Source organism: Lithobates pipiens, unplaced genomic scaffold (genome assembly GCF_037356315.1).
Source record: "Lithobates pipiens isolate NorthernLeopardFrog02 unplaced genomic scaffold, aLitPip1_a1.2 Scaffold_25, whole genome shotgun sequence".
Lineage (NCBI taxonomy): Eukaryota > Metazoa > Chordata > Amphibia > Anura > Ranidae > Lithobates > Lithobates pipiens.
The window spans coordinates 205,590,342-205,611,218 of record NW_027507787.1 but is presented as its reverse complement, the minus strand read 5'-3'; the positions used below and the strand labels follow the sequence as shown (position 1 = coordinate 205,611,218).

The window sequence follows — 20,877 nt, the reverse complement described above, 5'->3', positions numbered from 1 at the left end:
AGGAATTATAGAGAGAATTAACCTCATACCTCCACTGGAGAATGTTTATATTGGTGTGCGGACCAACTACTGTCACCTACATTTGGGCTGCAGTGTAGAATAATGTAAGAGTTGGATTGTCTAATAAGAGCACCAAAGAGAAATGACTTTTCACTTACTCAGAAGAGCAGAAAAAAAGATACAGTACATGGTGGATGGCATTTTTTTATGTATGTTACTAAAACTGACAACTACGGATCCAGTATTATCAAGATTAAAACAGCAGCTATTAAAGTCCCCCATTTAATACAGCTGTGTATTCACATCTTTAATGTAGAACTGTGGCCAAGGTTATGGATGATGTCATACTGGAAGAAGGAGGGCCAGCTCTGTGAGTCATGCAGGCTATACTGCATTGTGCAGTGCTGTCCATGTCACCCTTGCTGAGGATTTATTTCATCAATGTACTTTTTCACCTTCCTTGTCCAATCAGCAGGCTGGGGTATGTTGGGAAACAAGCTGTGTTACTTAACTGAAGTGGAAAATGGTAAAGTCACAGACCTTACCATGCTGTCTGGCAGGGGTGCCTTGGATTAGGAGAGTTCAGTGGAAAAATTAATTCACATAAATGTGTTTCAACTTCATTTTTAACTTAAAGTGAAAATCTATTTATAATATTAACTATTTATCAAGCATGTATCTTTTCTGTATTGAAACAAGAAATAGAAAAATATATATTTTGTCATTTTAAGATGCTTTTTATTGTATTTAATTGTGTAACAGCAATAGGAACCCAATACAGCACAACTTTCTATTATTATAAACTATATATTTTGTCATTTTAATTTATTCTAACAGGTATGCAGGACTTCAATTATCTTTACAAAAACTGTTTTGAAATAACGTTGGAGCTGAGCTGCAACAAATTCCCCAAGGAGTCGGAGTTGCCGCGGGAGTGGGATGGGAACCGCGAGGCTCTGATCTCATTTATAGAACAGGTGAGTTCTCTACTCAAGGTGTAAGATTGACAAAAATAAGAGGACCATATGTTCTTTTTTTTCATAGTTCTATCCAGGAGGAAAACATTAAAGTGATTGTAAGGGTTTTTTATTTTTTATTTTAAAATAACAAACATATCATACTTACCTCCACTGTGCAATTCATTTTGCATAGAGTGGCCCCGAACCTCGTCTTCTGGGGTCCCTCGACGGCTATCGCGGCTCCTCCCCACATCTGATAACCCCCTAGGAGAAGCGTTTCCCTGAGGCCGCGTACACACGGGCGGACTGTTCGTCCAACTTTGTCCGCTGAACAGTGTTTCAGCGGACAGTCCGCTCGTGTGTGGGCTTCAGCGGACAGTTTCAGCGGACAGTCTGACGAACAAAGTTTTTCGGAATTTCCGTAAGACTGTCCGCTGAAACTTGGTTTGAGCGAACAGTCCGCTCGTGTGTAGGCTTGTTCGGCAAACTAAGTCTCGCGCATGCTCAGAAAGAATTTACACGGCGAAGGTTGCATTGCAGTGTATCGGACGCCGAATTTCTCGTCCAGTCGTACGTGCCGTTCACGTCATCGCGCAAGTTTTCAGCGGACTGTTCGTTCGTCGTGTGTGGTCAAGTCCGCTCATGCAAATTTTGAACGGACTGTTTGTCAAACTGTTTGACGAACCTAGTTGGGCGGACAGTCCGCCCGTGTGTACGCGGCCTGAGGGGGTTACCTTGCGGGCGCACTCTCGAGTCCAGCATTCGGCATCCATAGCCGCCGAATGTATGACTCGGCCCCGCCCCCCAGCGTCCACATCATTGGATTTGATTGACAGCAGTGGGAGCCGATGGCTGCTCTGCTATTAATCTATCCAATCAAGAGCCGAGAACCCCGGGCAGAGAGACAGCGTGTCCCCGGCGGGTCAAGTTCCAGGGCTCAGGTAAGTAAAACGGGGGTGCTGGGGGGCCAGTCACTACCAAGCGTTTTTTCACCTTAATGCATCCTAAAAAACCCGAACCTTTACAACCCCTTTAAATTGTCATGCTACCCAAAAGTGATTGATAGAGTCTGGTGGCCTAAGTCAATTTTCATCTACGGGATCTCCCTCATATAATTACAAAATGTTATAATTTCTCTCCATCTAGAAGATTTAGGTGTCTCTAAACAGCGTTGTTTGTTCCAACTCCTTCTGTTACATTCTCAATAAATTTAAATAAATAACAAATAGAGTGGGAACTCCTCATAATGGCCATAGCGGGTATACAGGAACGAAGCACAGAGATCTCACCAAAAAAGGTCCTCAGAGATACAAGAAACAAGTGGTTGTAAACCCTTACAAACCACTTTGAGCTACAGGTAAGCCTAGATTAAGGCTTACCTGTAGGTCCAAGAAATATCTCCTAAACCTATACAGTTTAGGAGATATTTACCCGAAGACAGCCACCGCTGTCTACGGCACATGCACCACAGACAGCGGCGCGCAGGCGCACTGGGCAGGCCGCACATCACAGCGATATCCTGCGAGTGTCGGCTCCTGTGCGCATGCGCGGGAGTGACGTCATCGCGGCTCCGGCGAATCACAGTGCCGGAGCAGCGAGACCCGGAAGTCGCTCCGGGATCCATGGCAGCGGCGAAGAGGAAGACGGAGGACCGCTTCGGGGGCTTCGTTCTCAGGTAAGTTATTCATAATGAGCTAGTATGCTATGCATACTAGCTCATTATGCCTTTGCCTTACAGGGTGTGTTTTTTATTTTTTTTGCCTTTACTTCCTCTTTAAGGGGATTTAACGGTTCAGCATTTCATATAGACTGAAATACCTGTTTTTGATGGACTGACCTTTTAACTGTTCACGTTTTTTATTTATTTAATAATTAATTATTTAATATTTTGTCTCCACCTGGAATGGCTCCAGTTTCCATTTTCCCACATAGAACTTCTCAAATATCCCAAGAGAAAGAGTTTTTAATGAACAAACACCTGAGCAATAGTATCTGTGATTTTTATTTTTACAAAAAAAAAACCCTCCTAAGTCAATAATATAATAAGAAAAAAACATCTGTAAACAAAACTAATTTGTGCAATAAAATCTTTTTGTGAACTGAAAATATAATTTATTTTGAAAACTAAAAAATTATGAGTACTTATACTGCGTCTTCACACTCCTTAGCACTTCTCTCCATAATACTTGGGTTCATGCGCACAACACTGAAGCAGTTGATGTGCAGGACCTTCAAAACACACAAGGTCAGAGTAATGCGTTTTTTTTTTGTCCTTTTGTTTGCTCAAGTTCTCCAATTTTCTTAGAGTTTGGGCAAGCAAAAGAATGAACAAATATAATATGTTGAGTTTTAACTCCTTGTTTTTGGTGCTCCTACACCTTAACCTTTTTCACTGCTACGAAAGCCCTCCTCTTTGGAGGCCAGCCTAGATTGAAGGCTAGGAGTCTCTAAGCCCTTGTACACACGGTCGGAGAATCCGTCGGAATGTGTCTTATCGGACCGTGTCGTCGGATAATCCGACTGTGTGTGGTATGCATCGGACTGATTCTGTCGGAATATCCGTCGGACCCAATTTTCCAACTTGTTGGAAATATTTTCCGACCAACTGGTTCGATCGGACATACTCCGATCATGTGTAGAGAATTTTGATCGGACCAAGTGCCACGCATGCTCAGACCAAATTCCTACATCAAAGCTATTGGCTACTAGCCTGAACGTTGTCCCATCGTAACGAAATTATGTCATCACGTTCTGAATGATCGTATTTTTCGACAACTTAGTCCGACCGTGTGTATGCAACAGTTTCGGACAAGATCCGACGGATTTGGTTGTCAAAATCTCTGACCGTGTGTACAGGGTTTTGTATCATTTAGCTATGACCTTTTTGTAAAGCTGTTTTTTCATTGTTCATCCCTATATTATTTTAAAGGGTTTGTATCTTTCAGTTTTCACCCCTTTCTTATTGTACAGTTTTGTATTATTCAGTTATCACCAATTTATTGTGGTAAAGGTTTTGCATCATTCAGTTTTCATCCCTTTTTTTATTGTAAAGATTTTGTATGCTTCAGTTTTCACTCCTTTATTATTATTGTAAAGGATTTGTATCTTTCAGTTATCACCCATTTGTTATATAAACTTGCCCTCCGGAAGATTTACCCCCACCTTCATGACCAGGCCATTTTTTTTTGCTTTTTGGCACTGCGTTATTTAAACGGACAATTGTGCGGTTATGCAACACTGTACCCAAATGAAATGTATATAAAATAGTTTTCACACACATAGAGCTTTCTTTTGGTGGTATTTGGTCACCACTGGGTTTTACATTTTTGCACTATAACGAAAAAAGACCGAAAATTCAAAAAAAGGAAACAATATTTTTTTACTTTCTGCTATAAAACATATCCAATAAAAAAAAATAAAGAAATCGAATTTCTTTCTAAATTTAGGCCAATATGTATTCTGCTACATATTTTTGGTAAAAAAAAAACTCCCAATAAGTGTATATTGATTGGTTTGCGCAAAAGTTATAGCATCTTTAAACTACCGTATATAATTGAGTATAAGCTGACCCGAATATAAGCCAAGCCATCTACTGTATTTATTGGCATATAACACGCACTTTTTCACCCTGAAAATTTGGTGCAAATAGCGTGTGCGTGTTATGCACTTATACTTAAATTTTAGTTACCCCGGAGGGGACAGGGAGGGGGAGGGACGAGTACCATCAGATTTCATACAGTGAGACTCTACGGCCTCTGTAATAGGACGTCCCGCCTCCTGGGCCGCCATTGGACTACTGTTCTATCATAGAAGATTCTCACTGTATGTAATCTGTCAATGCTCGTTCCGCCCCCCTCCCCGTCCCCTCTAGGCTGCAGATGGGCATCAATCAGCCTTCACAGATGGCAATGGTGAGGCTGCTGCATTTAAGGCAATGGTGAGGTTGCTACATTGAAGGCAATGGTGAGGCTGCTCCATTGAAGGTAATGGTGAGGCTGCTGCAATGATGGCAGCGGTGGGGTTGCTGCATTGATGGCACTTGTGAGGCTGCATTGATGTGGACTGATGAGGGTGCACTTGTGAGGCAGCAGATGGGCATTGATCAGGCTGCATTGATGGCATTGATGAGGCTACAGATGGGCACTGACCCTTATTTTGCTTCAAAGTTCCTTATTTAAAATTTAAGTTTTTTTCCTGAAACTTCCCTCTTAAAATAAATGTGCATGTTATACACCTGTGCGTTTTATACGCTGATAAATACGGTAAATGTGCCACAAAAAACTGGGAAACCGTATTGACTTGAGTATAAGCCTAGGGCGGGAAATGCAGCAGCTACTGGGTAAACAATGCCCATCTGCAGCCTGACTGTGCCCATTTGCAGCCTCAATGTACCCATCTGCAGCCTCACTGTGCCCACCTGTATCATCAGTGCCCATCTGCAGCCTCACTGTGCCCATCTGCAGCCTCACTGTGCCCATCTGCAGCCTCATTATGCCCATCTGCAGCCTTACTGTGCCCATTTGCAGCCTCATTGTACCAATCTGTAGCCTCACTGTGCCCATCTGCAGCTGTACCTTTGATAACAAAAACAGCGGGTGTCTCCGGCTGTGTCATGTAGTCTGTTCGGCAGCTGTCCATTGTAACAAAGCCCTGCCTCCTCCTCATCCGTGATAGATGGAACACTGATACAGTTTACCAGCATTGTATCAGTGTTCCATCTATCACGGATGAGGAGGAGGCGGGGTTTTGTTACAATGGATGGAACAGACTGCAGATGGGCACAGTGAGGCTGCACCCTCACTCAAGACCCTCACTCGAGTATAAGCCGAGGAGGGGTTTTTCAGCCTAAAAAATGTGCTGAAAACTAGACTTATACTCGAGTTTATACGGTATGTTATATTTAATTTTTTATATACTAGTAATGGTGGTGATCAGTGACTTACAGTGGGACAGTGACAGTATGGCGGGCAATTGGACACTAACTGATGCTTTTGACACTTTGTGGCAACCAGTGACACTAGTACAGAAATCAGTAAAATATACACTGTCACTGTACTAATGACACTGGCTGTGAAGGGGTTAACATCTAGGGTCATAAAAGGGGTAAATGTGTGCCGAGCGGTTCTTGGGTGCTGTTTTTTTCTAAGGGATGTGCCAGTTTTTTACTCCCTGTTTACCTTCACAGAGCTCTGTCCTGTCATCCTCTCCACCAATCAGTGGGTCCCGGACGGCAAAAATTAGCTGGGGCCCGCTGATCGGCTTGTGGTGTGACTAATCACAGGACAGGTGGTGTTATGAATTGTTATTGTCCTGTATTGTTTAACAATCCAATATATGCTCAGATTTTACCATGAGGCATTAAAACCGTCTCTCGTCAAGCCCCCACATTAGGGAGATATTTATGACCCAGTTTGTATACTAGCACTAGTCCATGTTCTTATTGGCTGCAGTTTAAAGGTACATATAGATATGGTGTGCTTACTGCGCTTTTATAAAGAGGGGAGATGTAGTGTTTAGTAACTACTAGCAGAACTTTCAAAAATTTTTCATTTACCATGACCTGTGAGTCATGTAACATTCAATATGTGGGTCGAACGACTCCCAGGTTAAAGCCTTGTACACACGGTTTGATTGTTGTACGACCGAGTGTCTGATTGAGTGTGTAGGATTTTGTCTAGCATACTAACTATGCGCAAATTGTCGTTCAACAAACATGATCGTAGTGATGTACTGTGAGAGTATAAAGAGGAAGGTAATTTCTCAAGCGCCACCCTTTGGGCCACTTCTGCTAATTTCATGTTAGTAGAAGTTTGGTGAGCGTTGATTCGCGATTTTCAGATCATACAAAACAAATGCCTTTTAAAATATGTTTGACATAACTACATCATTATCACCAGCAGAGCAGCTTATTATTAAAGAAGATGAGAATGTGCGCTGCATTTCGACATTTCATCGATTGCCGCATTACGAATGTTAATTCTAGATTACGAATGGTAGTTTACAAGACCAAACTTTTCCCGGTCATTCCTTGATTCCGATCATGCGTGTTTGTACTTTCGACTTTTGTGTGACGGTTTCTGTACTGACCATCCGAAAATCAGACGCTGGGTTCACATCCGACAAAAAATTTATTGCCTGCACATCCATCTTTTGTCTGCCGAAAAATTCAAATCAGCTGTCGAAAGCACCGTACTAACGATCAGAAAATCCGCAAACAGCTCGTCTTACGAATTTTCCCTTATGATTTTCGTATTGTGTGTATGAGGCCTAAGGGATCGTCTTCACAATCACTTATATGACTTTGAGAAAAATCATTCCACGAATGTTGCCAGGTACTGGAACGAACTTCATAATAAAGATGTCTCAAGCTTAGTTATACAAGGAATTGACATTATTATCATGCCTATCAGAGGAGGTGATAGATTCAGGACACTGTACAAAATAGAGGTGTTCTGGATATTTAACCTCAATACTAGGAAACCAATAGGGTTAAACTTTGAATGGGACGTGCCTCATTTTTATAAACGAGAGCAATATTCAGTACTCCCGGCGTCTTTCTTCGAGTCCGTGGGACCCTCGGGTGCGCTCCCGCTAGCCGCCGATGACGCACCAACGTACAGGTATGAGATTTTGCACACCCGTGCCACTTTACCAACGTATATCGGCGTGAGTCGGTCGGCAAGTGGTTAACACCATCTAGGCGCCCATTTGGGTTTATATTTCTTCAAACTATATAATATATAGATGCCCCCTATAATTTTATACACATGTATACCTTAAAAGCAGTGAGGTTCTGTCATTCTCCCGTTTGGTTTTGTTTTGTTTGTTTCTTTTGTTTTTGCTTCTTGTCCTTATTTGGTCCAATTTCAAAATCTTTTTTTTCTATTCATTGTTTTTGATATATTGTTTTTCATATCCATATTTATTTTTACTTTGAAGCAGAATTGAGTACTAGTATGGTCTTTCCTACATTTTTATGTATAGGGGTCCATATGTTTTTTGTCATTTGGGGGAAGAGGGGAGATTTGGTGAGGGGATGGGGGAGGGAATGGGTGGGGGTTTATCTCCTGCCTTCTTCCTTTCTTCTTTTTTTGCTTTTTTTTCTGCAATATATTGTTTCATAGCTTTTGTGTATAATATGCCTCCCTGAAAACCAATTGGCGAATGTTGAACACATTTTATATGTATAATATCTTTATACAATATTTTTATGTCTTTTTTCTTTATTTCTTTATTCAGAAATTTTGGATGGATAGACTTTTAGTGTCATAATTTTTTCTGTTTTTTATTAACGTTTAATGAAGTTCGGGTGACATATTGTTTTAATTTTGTTTTAATTTTTACATTTCTGACTATATCCATGTTTCTGACTAATGATGTTTGGAGACGATCGTTTGCAGTACTTATAGATTGAATTAGGTTGAATTCTCCTTTTTAAGGGTTAGTTTTCATACGATCCCTGCACTAATCGCCTCCACACCCTCTCCCTCCATTTGTGTGTGTTTTTTATGGAGCACACCTGATCACAATCTGGAGAGACACGTCTGATCATGTGATCAGTACTTCATATGTATAAATGAGAGATTGTGGTCGGGGGTCCTACAGCTATGATTAAGCACCAATAAGGGTGTGAAACGCCTCAGCTATTTGTACCTCTACCTCTGTCGGTGTATGGATCATATTTTACATCAATAAGGGAGTTGCGTTGGAATGCGGCTTTCCGATCTCCTTTCTTCATTAATAGGCAGTATGGTGGGTGTGTGCTTCCTCTACCCACAAGAGCTGGATCACGTATTAGATACGTGATCTAACGCAGTAGAGCCGATCTGCCACTGTACTCCTACGTGAGGCAGTCGGAAAACTGATAAAGGTTTTGTTTTGCTCATTTACCACCCTTTTATTTTGGTAAAGATTTTGTATTGTTCAGTTATTTAACTATTATTTTTGTAACGTTTTTGCATAGTACAGTTTTCATACCTTTATCAAGGGCAAAGGCTTTGTATCATTAGGTTATTAACCTTTTGTTATTGGAAAGGTTATGCTTTTATTATGTTAAAGTTTTAGTATCCTTTAGCTTTCAAGCCATTATTATCATTATTCTTAGAATTTTGTATAGTTTAGTTATTTTACTTTTATTTACTGTAAAGTTTTTTGTGCAATTCAGTTTTTATCACTTTATTAATGTAAATGTTTCAATTTTTTAAGTTATTACCCTATTAGTATTGGAAAAGATTTATATGGTCAGTTATCAGTATTTTATGACAGTAAAGGTTTTATATTAATCGGTTTTTGAATCCTTAACTTTTGGAAAGTATTTGCATCTTTCAGTTATGACCCTTTTTATTATAGTAAGGGTTTTGTATTCAAGCATTGCCCTTCTGTTATTGTTAGTTTTGTATAGTTTAGTAATGTAACTTTTATTACTGTAAAGTTTTTGTACAATTCAGTTTTTATCACTTTATTGATGTGAAGGTTTTGTTTTGTTCAGTTATCTCCTTTTTAGTATTGTAAAGGTTTTATATAGTTCAGTTATTACCCTTTTAGTATTGTAAAGGATTTATATTGTCAATTATGAACATTTCATGATAGTAAAGGCTTTACATCAATCAGTTTTTGTCCTGTAAAGGTTTAGTATCATTTGATTATCGTCCTTTCATTACAGTAAACATTTTATATTATTCAGGTTTCTCCCCCTTTTTTTTTTTTTGTAAAGGTTTTGTATGCTTCAGTTTTCATTCCTTGTTATTCTAAAGGATTTGTATATTTCAGTTATGAGCCTTTTATTATACTAAGGGTTTTGTATTGTTCAGTTATCGCCCTTTTATTATGGTAAATATGTTATATTGCTCAGTTATTTGACTTTTATTTTAAAGTTTTTTCATAGTTCAGTTTTCATAACTTTATCATTGGGAAGGCTTTGCACTGTTAATTTACCACCCTATTATTATTGGAAAGGTTTTCACACTTTTATTATGTTAATTATTTTGTATCTTTCAGCTTTTATCTCATCATTTTTGTATAGCTCAGTTATCACCTTCTTTATTATAAAGATTTTATACCGTTCAGTGGAAGAACAAGGAATGGCCCCTGTGGCCATCTCTTTTAGATGTTAGGCTGTTAAGTGTGTCTGAGATGCCATCCATTAGCACTACAAAGATTTCTGGAAGGATTGGCTCTGAGCCTCTTTCATATTTGAGGATATACGTGTAAAACAGACATACACCAGGCAGACAGGGAAGAGGAAATGGATGCAGGAAGAACAGAACACTTAAGTCACACATCCTACACCCAGCTCCAGGCTACATTACCTCCATACACTGCGCTTATTGTTGGCCTTCCAGCTCCTGTGTTCCAGCAGTCATAGCCTAGACCAGGCTCAGAGTCTCGTTTTATAGGCCCTAAGGCTCTGCAGACTTTCCAAGTAACCGACCTGCAGCCCTGGAATAACTGTCTCTGTGTACTTTTCACCGTGTCGAAATTGAGGGTAATTAAATATACGAACCATGATGAAAGAGACAGGATGACGATGCACTGGGTATTTTTTTAAGCAAAGGTTATTTTAGTGCAATGCTTTGATTAACATATTTTTTGTTTCAATATGTTTATTAAGGAGTTTGAATAGAACATACATACATTAAGTCTTAAAACTAATTAAAATTACAATATTGACCTGCAGTATTTAGATATATAGAAATCAATAGTAATCAGTAAACAAGTTTTACTCTTCATCTTAAAATGTATCTAATATGGGGACTAAATTATAATTAATATATTCCTTTAAATTAGGAGAAACCTTTATACCTAGATATTTGAAAGTTGGAGCAGCCTGTATTTTGTGATCTGTTTGTGCTAAAGTCACTGTTAAAACATCAACCGGAAATAGTAGTACTGATTTTTTTCCAATTTATAACGAACCCCGAAAATCTACCAAAGGTCTCAGTCAACTTTATCATAGATGTTAGGGATTGATCTGTATCTCCTATAATAAGGCATCATCTACGTATAATGATATTTTATCCTCTCTTCCTTCTCTCTCAAAACCCCTAATAATAGTTGTCTGTCTGATTGCTATTGCCAGTGTTTCTATAGCCAATGCAAATAATAACGGTGACAACGGGCAACCCTGTTTAGTACCTCTAGTCAGAGAAGAATGCTCGGATATTGCTCTGTTTATTTGTATACATGGTTGTGGGACTGTGTATAATAATTGGATCCACTTTACAAATCCTCTACTCAACCTAAATTTCCCCAGAACCTCCCATAAACAGGGCCGTCTTTAATATTGATTGGACCCTGGGCAAAATTTTTCTTGGGAGCCCCCCCCCCCCCCCCCCCCATATGCAATTTCACTCTCCAATTGCTCTGAGACATACAATACATGTCAGCTAGACTTAAAATCAGTTTACTGTATCAGATCAGGCAGCAATTGCGATTGGTTGCCAGCGGTTACAGCATATTATTACTGCATACTGACTGGTTGCTAGAGGTTGCAGCACACATTACGGCTCACTGATTAGTTGCTAGAGGTTACAGCAAATGATTTCTGCTTGTTAAATTGGTTGCTAGAGATTACTGTACAGTATTACTGCTCACTGATTGGTTGCTAGAGGTTACAGCACATCATCTGCTCACTGCAGGGAGGCATGATCTACATATGAATGCCGCCTTTATTTACATATCATTACCGTCGGGCGCAGCTATTTACTTATGAATGCCGTCACTATTTGCATATGAATGCCGGTTATTTACATGTAAATACAGGGTCTGCAGATGAGCTATCTGTACACAACAATAAGGCAGGGCTGGGCAACATTAGTACCAGCACTTCACACAGATATTGGGACACAGCACAGGACTAAAACTTCAAAGGACAAGGGAATTTAAACTGGGATAGTTGGCAAGTATGAGGCAGCTGCTTTGGGCCCTAAAACAATGGCAAGGGCCCAGGGCAGCTGCCCCTTTTGCCCTGCCTTAAAAACGGCCCTGCCCATAAATATACCCACTCAACGCAGTTGAATGCTTTGACTGCATCTAGCGATAGTATAGCTCTCTTACCTACATTATCAGTACAGAGGTCATCCATCAGGATATCCAGGATTGTTCTGTGGGCACCGCAGGGTTATGTATAGCTATAGACGGGGGGCTGACAGGGGGATGGCAGAGGACAGAGCACTGAAGAAGACCAAGGATGACCGAAGGTGATCAAGGGTGAAAAAACCGCCTCTGTCTATAACTGGGTCAGAGAGATCTGTCCCGATTCATCCTGATCTTATCCAGCCATCAGGGGAACAGAGAAGCGTGGATCAAAATTACACCCAATACAAGGAGCATTAAGAGCGCAGAGCACAGGGTAAAGAGTACAGGGCACATATCTCAGAATCCAGCAGGGAATCCAGGCAGAGGCAAAGGCTCACAATGGCCCCCCTCCTACACAGCACAGCTCTTTCTCCGCTTTGTCCCCGCAGTAAGAACTCATCCACACTACAACCACCAGCCTCTCTGCTCAGGTGAGCCTGTCCACAGCTGATATCGAGCTGGCAATCAGCAGGTCAGGAGCAGATCCAGCACACGTCTGCTCACATTGAAGCCCAGCCCAAACTCCCCTTAGTTAAAAGTGGCCATTTTTATTATTCATTTTATAATTATTGCTGAAGATAAGTTTGTTATGGAACGTACAGCTCATTCTTTATTCAGTTATTTAAAACTCTCTATAAATATCTATTTTAGAAATTTAGTTTACTTTAATAAAGCCTTTATGTTGAAGGCCAATGTGTGCAGCCTGTGTAATTTTCCGTGTTGTAGTAATTATAAGTTTTAAATAAAGGATATAAGTAGGTTGGATACAGAGAACACAGATGATCTATACTGGCAATGATCAGTCACAAGATTGAGACATTAAAGCATACAAATTGTATGCACAAGGTGATTTGCAGCATCAGCAGATGGTGGGGATCACGTTCGGTTTTACTATCTGTGATGTAGTTCATAGACCTTTCTGGAGCTTGTAAATCTGACTTCACTGAACAAACCAGGTTCTGCATTATTTGTCTCTGTTTTTTTTGTTTAGGTGCACAAAGGCATTAAAGGTATGGTGACAGATGAAAATAATAATGGAATAGCCAACGCTGTCATCTCAGTAGCCGGTATCACCCATAACATATTCTCTGGTAAGTATATTAAAGGGTAAGTCTACCCACAAGTAATACATTATTTGCTATACGTGGAGTTTAGTAGGTAAGATCAGCCCCTGGCTTCTATGTCTAGGATACTTTTCTAGTGAGATCTCCAGGCCAATAACTCTGTCCCACTCCTGAGAGTTTTGGTTGCCCCCCCCCCCCCCCCAAATATTAAATAAATCAAACTTTCAGCATGGACAGTAGGACCACCTCATAATAGGCACAGCGGTTGTGCAGACATAAAAACTTCTCTCCAACAGAGTCCCTGAAGCATGGTAGTTTAAGTCTCCAAACATCTACCTGAAAATGAGGTATATTTTTTGTGTGGTTTGATACTTTAAACATGCACATAGTACTAAATATTTTTTTTTCCTGGTAGGTGAAGGAGGAGATTATTTCCGCCTGTTGTTACCAGACACATATACGGTAACAGTTTCAGCAGATGGATACCATGCAAAGACTGCAACAGTTACTGTTGGTCCAGATGTAGCTACAGAGGTGAGTTACAAGTCAGTTGTATGCATGCAATAAGAATTCTTATTTGCCAATAGCAGAACTGTTTAGATCTCAAAAATACACTAGAAACATATATATGAGGATCCTCCTTCAGGTTAAAGCACACTCTGGTCTTTGGTTGTCTCTGGTCTTCAACCATTCCTTGCAAATATAGCCCCAGGACCTGGTCTAGATTCCTTCAGCATGCTTGTAAGCCTTGATGAAAGGGGGTCTTAAAAAAAAAAACACTGAAAATAAAAAAATACATTTGGACTGGCATCCACAACTTGGTGCCCTCTTCCTAACCTTGTTTAAGACCCCAATGGCCCTATCAAGGCTCTCTTGGGCACCAGAGAGCTCCCTACAATATATACAATTACCTTACCAGATTAGAATATTCACCATACTTGGAATCCCCGGATTACTTAATGCTAAAAATAGAGGCCTTCATTGCTAAACTCCTAAAACTTTTAGTTGTGAAGGGAATCTACTGTGTGATGAGTAACAGTCAACTTTTGTTTTTTATAAGTTGATAAACTAAACCTTCCATTATTTATTCTTTTTCTTATAAAATATTTACTTTAAAGAATAAGGGCCGGTTCACACTGCAGGCGAGGCGAGGCGACTCCGACTTGCCTCGCCGCGACCTGCAGCGGCCTCGGCGGCGACTTGCAAATGACTTCTGTATAGAAGTCAATGCAAGTCGCCCCGAGGTCGCCCAAAAGTAGTACAGGAACCTTTTTTCTGAGTTGGAGAGACTCGAGTCGCTCCTCTCAGAACGGTTCCATTGTACAGAACGGGGGCGACTTGCGAGAGCGAGGCGAGTCGTGTCGCCTCGCATCGCCCGCTGTGTGAACCGGCTCTAACAGTTTACATGGCACTTCCATGTAATTTTTTTTAGAACTTTGTGGATTCTCTAATAACTCAACTGACCAGAAGCTTCTTACTTTTTTTCTTGTCAATGGCTTTTATTAATTTCAGTATAGTCAGTAATACAAATTGTTTCTGAGTTTGGTATTATACATTTGGTATTACACGTTAGCATGAGAATTATTTTTGTACATAATTAGTGTAGTGTATACATTCCAAATATTATTACCCAACCAAAGTTTGGAGTTTAACTTGAAGGCTTATGTTTCGAAGCAGAAGGCATAAAAGGTTGTACATTTTAGCCAGAGGAATAAGGATCAAGTAGATTGTAAAACACAAAGGAAGGTAAAGGAGTAGAAAAGGAAAAAATAAAAATTCTACTTATCCTCTACTGACCCTTGATCACTGCTTTCCCTCCATTGAGTCTCCTCTCTCCAGTATTAGTTATGTATTATTATTATTATTATTATTATTCAGGATTTATATAGCGCCAACAGTTTGCGCAGCGCTTTACAATATGAGGGCAGACAGTACACTTACAATACAAATCGATACAGGAGGGATCAGAGGGCCCTGCTCGTTAGAGCTTACAATCTAGAAGGGAGGGTCAAGTTGAAACAAAAGGTTTTAACTGTGGGGGGATGAGCTGATGGAGAAAATGAAAATACAGTTAGGTGGGGGTAGGGTAGGCTTCTCTGAAGAGAAGTGTTTTCAGGGATCGTCTAAAAGCTAATAAAGTAGGAGATAAGCGGACAGATTGGGGTAGGGCATTCCATAGGATTGGGGAGGCTTTGGAAAAGTCCTGGAGGCGAGTATGGGAGGAGGTGATGAGGGAGCTAGAGAGCAGGAGGTCTTGAGAGGAACGAAGAGGACGAGTAGGTTGGTATTTAGAGACTAAGCCAGTGATGTAGCTGGGGGCAGAGTTGTGGATGGCTTTGTATGTAATTGTTAGTATTTTGAATTTAATTCTTTGGCTGAGCGGAAGCCAGTGGAGGGATTGACAGAGAGGGGTAGCAGACACCGAGCGATTGGTAAGGTGGATGAGTCTGGCAGCGGCATTCATAATGGATTGAAGAGGTGCTAGACTATGTAGAGGTAAGCCAATGAGGAGGGAGTTGCAGTAGTCAAGGCGAGAGATGACCAGCGAGTGAATTAAGAGCTTTGTTGTCTCATTGGTTAGAAAGGGGCGTATTTTGGAGATGTTGCGGAGGTTGAGGCGGCAAGATTTGGACAGTGATTGGATGTGTTGCTTGAAGGAGAGTTCAGAGTCCAAGACTACACCTAGAATCTTGGCATGAGGGGATGGGCTTACGGTTGTGCCATCAATTTTGACAGTGAGATCAGGGGAAGGGGCATATGGGGGAGGAAAAATTATAAGTTCGGTTTTGGATAGATTGATTTTGAGGAAGTGGTGTGACATCCAGACTGATATTTCTGATAGTAAATTAGTGATACGTGAGGAGACAGAGGGAGTGAGCTGAGGGGTAGAGAGATAGATTTGGGTGTCGTCAGCATAGAGGTGGTATTGGAAGCCATGGGAGGCTATCAGTTGACCCAGGGAGGAGGTATAGATTGAAAATAGGAGTGGTCCAAGGACAGAACCTTGGGGGACCCCAACAGAGAAAGGAAGAGGAGAGGAGGAAGTAGAGTTGTAAGAAACGCTAAAGGTGCGGTTGGATAAGTAGGAAGAGAACCATTGTAGAGTACGGTCACAGAGACCAAGGGTGTGGATTTTTTTGAGAAGGAGGGGGTGGTCAACTGTATCAAAGGCAGCAGAGAGGTCCAGGAGGAGGAGTACAGAATAATGTCGATTGGTTTTGGCCGTTAGTAGATCGTTTGTTAGTTTTAGGAGAGCAGTTTCTGTGGAGTGTTGGGGACGAAATCCAGACTGAAGGGGATCAAGAAGGCCATTATCAGCGAGGTGGTCACTCAGTCGGTTGTAGACCAGACGTTCGAGTAGTTTGGATAAAAAGGGGAGCAAGGAGATGGGGCGTAGGTTGTTAAGATTGGATGGGTCCAGTGAGGGTTTTTTAAGTATGGGTTTGACAAGTGCATGTTTTAGAGAGTTGGGGAAGATGCCAGAAGAGAGTGAGAGATTGAAGATGTGAGTTAGAGAGTGTAGCATAGAGTCAGAGGGTGAACGTAGCATTTGCGAGGGAACAGGATCCAGAGGGCAGGTGGTAAGGTGGACATTACCAAGTAGTTTAGCAACTTCGTCTATAGTGGTGGGGTTGAAAGAGGGAAGTAATGATTGTGACTGTGGGCATGAAGTGTAAAGCGTGGGGGGTATTAGAACAGTAGAGATCTCTGCGCGAATTGTATCAATCTTCTGTTTGAAGTGATTAGCAATCTCCTGGGCAGTGAGTGAGTTGGTGGGTGGAGGTGGTGGAGGACGAAGTAGAGAGTTGAAAGTAGAGAAGAGTTGACGGGGGCGGGATGATAGGTTGCTGATGAGAGTGATAAAATAGTTCTGCTTGGCAGAGAGGAGGCTAGAATTGTAGTTTTGGAGGGCAGATTTATATTGGTTGAAATCTCTCTGAGACTTGGTCTTGCGCCACAGGCGCTCATGAGCACGACTACGTTTTTTCAAACTTCTAGTGACATCTGTTTGCCAAGGTTGAAGGGGTCGGGGCTTGATCCTGTGTGTGGTGAGGGGGGCCAGAGAGTCCAGAGAGGCCAGAAGTGAAGTGTTGTAGACAGAAGTGGCTAGGTTGGTGCAGGATAGGGGTGAGATTTTGTCGTGGAGGTTGTCAAGAGCAGAGTAGAGAAGGGAAGGCTTGAGATGACGTAGGTTTCTGCGGGTAACTTTAATGCGGTTGGAGGGAGAGGAGGTGAAGGAGAGGGAGAGAGTGAAACTAATAAGGTGGTGATCAGAGAGAGGGAATGGATAGTTAGAGAGGTTGCATGGAGTGCAAAGGTGAGAGAAAACGAGGTCAAGGATATTGCCTTCGGAGTGAGTAGGATCATGTATCCACTGTTTCAGGTCAAAGGAGGAGGTTAGGCTGAGAAGTTTGGAAGGAGCAGAGGTGTTAGTATTAATAGGGATGTTGAAGTCCCCGAGAATGATTGTGGGGATTTCAGAAGAAAGAAAGTAGGGTAGCCAGGCAGAGAAGTCATCAAGAAAAGTTGATACTGGTCCAGGGGGCCTGTAGATCACGGCTATTCTTAAAGAAATTGGCGTGAAGAGACGAATGCAGTGTGCTTCGAAAGAGGAGAGTGACAGAGAAGGAGGTGGCTGGGTGCCTGGGTTCCAAGTCCACGAAACTCTTTCATGGACCATGAATCATGAAAGTCTTTAACCACTTGCTTACTGGGCACTTAAACCCCCCTCACGCAATTTCTCAGCTTTCAGCGCTGATGCACTTTGAATGACAATTGCGCGGCCATACAACACTGTACCCAAATGAAATTTTTATCATTTTTTTCCCACAAATAGAGCTTTCTTTTGGTGGTATTTAATTACAGCTGGGAGTTTTATTTTTTGCTAAACAAACAAAAAAAGATGCAAAAAAAATCATGTTTAATAGTTTGTTATAAAAATTTGCAAACAGGTAATTTTTCTCCTTCATTGAAGTGCGCTGATGAGGCGGCACTGGTAGGCTGCACTGGTGGGCACTGATAGGCTGCACTGGTGGGCACTGATAGGCTGCACTGGTGGGCACTGATAGGCTGCACTGGTGGGCACTGATAGGCATAGTTAAGGTGGCACTAATAGGCACAGATAAGGCGGCACCGATGGGCACAGATGGGCAAAGATGGGCACAGATAAGATGGCACGGATGGGTGGCACAGATGGGTGGCACGGATGGGTGGCACTAAGGGGCACTGATAGGTACCACTGATAGATGGGACTGATGGGCGTCACTGCTGGGCACTGATGGGCACTGGTAGATGACACTGATGGGCACAGATATGTGGCACTGGGGTGCAGCACCTTTGTTGAGGCAGATTGTGGGCACTGCTGGGTGGCACTGTGGGCACTGCTGGGTGGCACTGCTGGGTGGCACTGTGAGCACTGCTGGGTGGCACTGTGGGCACTGCTGGGTGGCACTGACAGGGGGGGACACATTTTTTATTCATGTGGCACTGGCAGGAGGCAGGTGGGCACTGGCAGGGGGCAGGTGGGCACTGGCAGGGCTGGCCGTGATCGGGACTGATGTCCCAATCACGGCCTCCGGTGATCGGCTCTTTTTTTTCTCCTCGCGCTGTCAGTGCGAGGAGGAATAATAGCCGATTACCGGCTCCGTTGTATCACATGATCAGCTGTCATTGGCTGACAGTTGATCATGTGATAAGGGGTCGGGATCAGGCGAGTCTCATAGACTCGCCGATCACAGAGCACACCGCGTGTGCCCCTCAGGGGGCACGCAGGCCGCTCGTGCACGGGATGACGTCAATAGACGTAGTCCCGGCAAAGGAGATCCACGCTGTAGCCGTCATATCCAGCCCTTGGGGCACTATTCCTCCCACTGATACAAGGCACTTTTACTCCCGCTGTCACCAACATTGCGGTACTTTTCTTCCCACTGACACCAATGATGAGGCACTTTTCCTCCCACTGACCAATGATGGGTCAATATTCCTCCCACTGATACCAACACTTGGAAATATTCCTCCCACCTATACCAATTATGGGAAACTAGTCCTCCTTCCACTGACCAACGGTGCCATGTAAATTTCTTACTGACAACCAAGACTGTAGATTGCTTACACCTGGACATTTTCTACTCCCACTGGCAACAGTCTGGGCCCCCTTAAGTCTGAAGGACAGTAATCTGGCCTTTTGTTTAGAAAGTTTGGAGACCCCTGCTCTAAGGTCTCATTAACACATGGATTTATCTCTGAAGAGCGATTCAAACATGATGAGGGTTTGCAGGTGGTGAGGAGGTGTTGTATTGCCTCTTCACCACCTGCTATAACCCTTTGAACCTTTCACTAACTCACCGCAACCGCATGCATATACGTTTTTCAGGCCATTCACAGCATAGTATTAAAATTAGTCTGCAGTAGTGAAAATATGTAATTTTCATATGCAATAGCTCCATTTACTTTATTAAACTACAGTAAATAAAAACCTTTTTTAATGCACCTCTTAGTCTTGAACATAATACAACAATAAATAAAATATACATGGAGCCACCTTTCATGCTACATATGCTTATCTATATATCCACAGCTTAACTTTCAGCTGAAAAAGGAAAGATCCTCAAGCTCAAAAGAAAAAATTCCATCTAGAAATCTCAACTCCAAGAACCATATCAGAAAAGTTGTACCCCGGGCGGCGGAAAGGAGGCGAGGGACATAAAAATCACCAAACCAGTGTCATGGAGCTTCAGACAATCGTCATCCCAGACTTGCCACAAAACTTTTCATTCTGTTTTATCTTCTACTGTTGACAATCCAATACAATAAGCCTCTAACTTAAATGGACTTTAAGAGCCAGTAGACAAATGTATAGCATATGAAAGAAAATAATAATAATATTATGCAGATTTAAGGTAAGTATTTTCTTACATGTCAAGTATTTAAGTACGAATAATTATTTGAGAATAGGTTTATGGTCTTCCATTTTAATATTGCATCAGCTGCCTCCTATGCACCGGACAACACGTTTTGTTGCTTTACCAAGGTTAAAGGGTCTTCCAATATTTGTTCCAGCTAGATTGCATCTGTAAACAGGAGCTTTTGTGTAACTCAATCAATAGTGCAATTGGCATAAAGTCCATCTTACTGCTCCGGCTCTTTTAGCTGCCTAATATTTAAGATAGCTTATCATAAAAATATGAAATATTCTGTAAAATGGACCATGAGGCTGTCAAAGGACAGCTTGCACTGTTTCAAGAAACGATTAAATAGCTTCAGCTTTTTTAAAAAAAAAGCTCTTTAAAGTCCAACCAAAGCTTTGTCACAGGCTAGAACCTATGTCAGAATTTTCATACATTCTGTTCTGGTGACACCCCATGGGAGGGTGAGGGTAAACCTCTACGATGGGAAAATAAAACAGCGGTTCTGATCATCCCAAGCTATACTACAAAGGCGTCTTTATTGTTGTGTCCATGTTGGAGACATTTTTCTCTGTCATCTGTTCAGTTTCTCATATAGCAAGAATAACCCGAAGTCCAAAAATGGTCAGCATATCTCAAAGGGATTTTCAAGATTTGTTACTCAAGCTAAAAAAAAAAATAAAAACACAAAAAATAAAAAGAAATTTCGAGGATACACAGATTCCCTTTATCAAGGTGAAAGACAAATGGTACAAAGTGAATGTCTGTCAGATACCATGAATCAGACTGAGACAGAAGTACAGTTAAATCACACTTGTTTAATAATAATACAAAAAAAAAAGTGAACAAGTAAAAACATAGCCAGAGTTCAAG

General features: G+C 41.6%; 1 protein-coding gene across 1 annotated transcript in view; it reads left to right on the top strand.

Annotated features, from left to right (window-relative positions):
* CPN1 (carboxypeptidase N subunit 1) overlaps window positions 1-20,522 on the top strand; it is a 55,510-nt gene extending 34,988 nt beyond the window's left edge. The window contains exons 6-9 of the mRNA XM_077455482.1: window positions 838-977; window positions 13,027-13,126; window positions 13,515-13,633; window positions 19,677-20,522. Of these exons, the coding sequence (XP_077311608.1) occupies window positions 838-977; window positions 13,027-13,126; window positions 13,515-13,633; window positions 19,677-19,805 (488 nt within the window). The 3' untranslated portion in view covers window positions 19,806-20,522. The remainder of the gene's footprint in view (window positions 1-837; window positions 978-13,026; window positions 13,127-13,514; window positions 13,634-19,676) is intronic.
* Window positions 20,523-20,877: the final 355 nt, after the last annotated feature.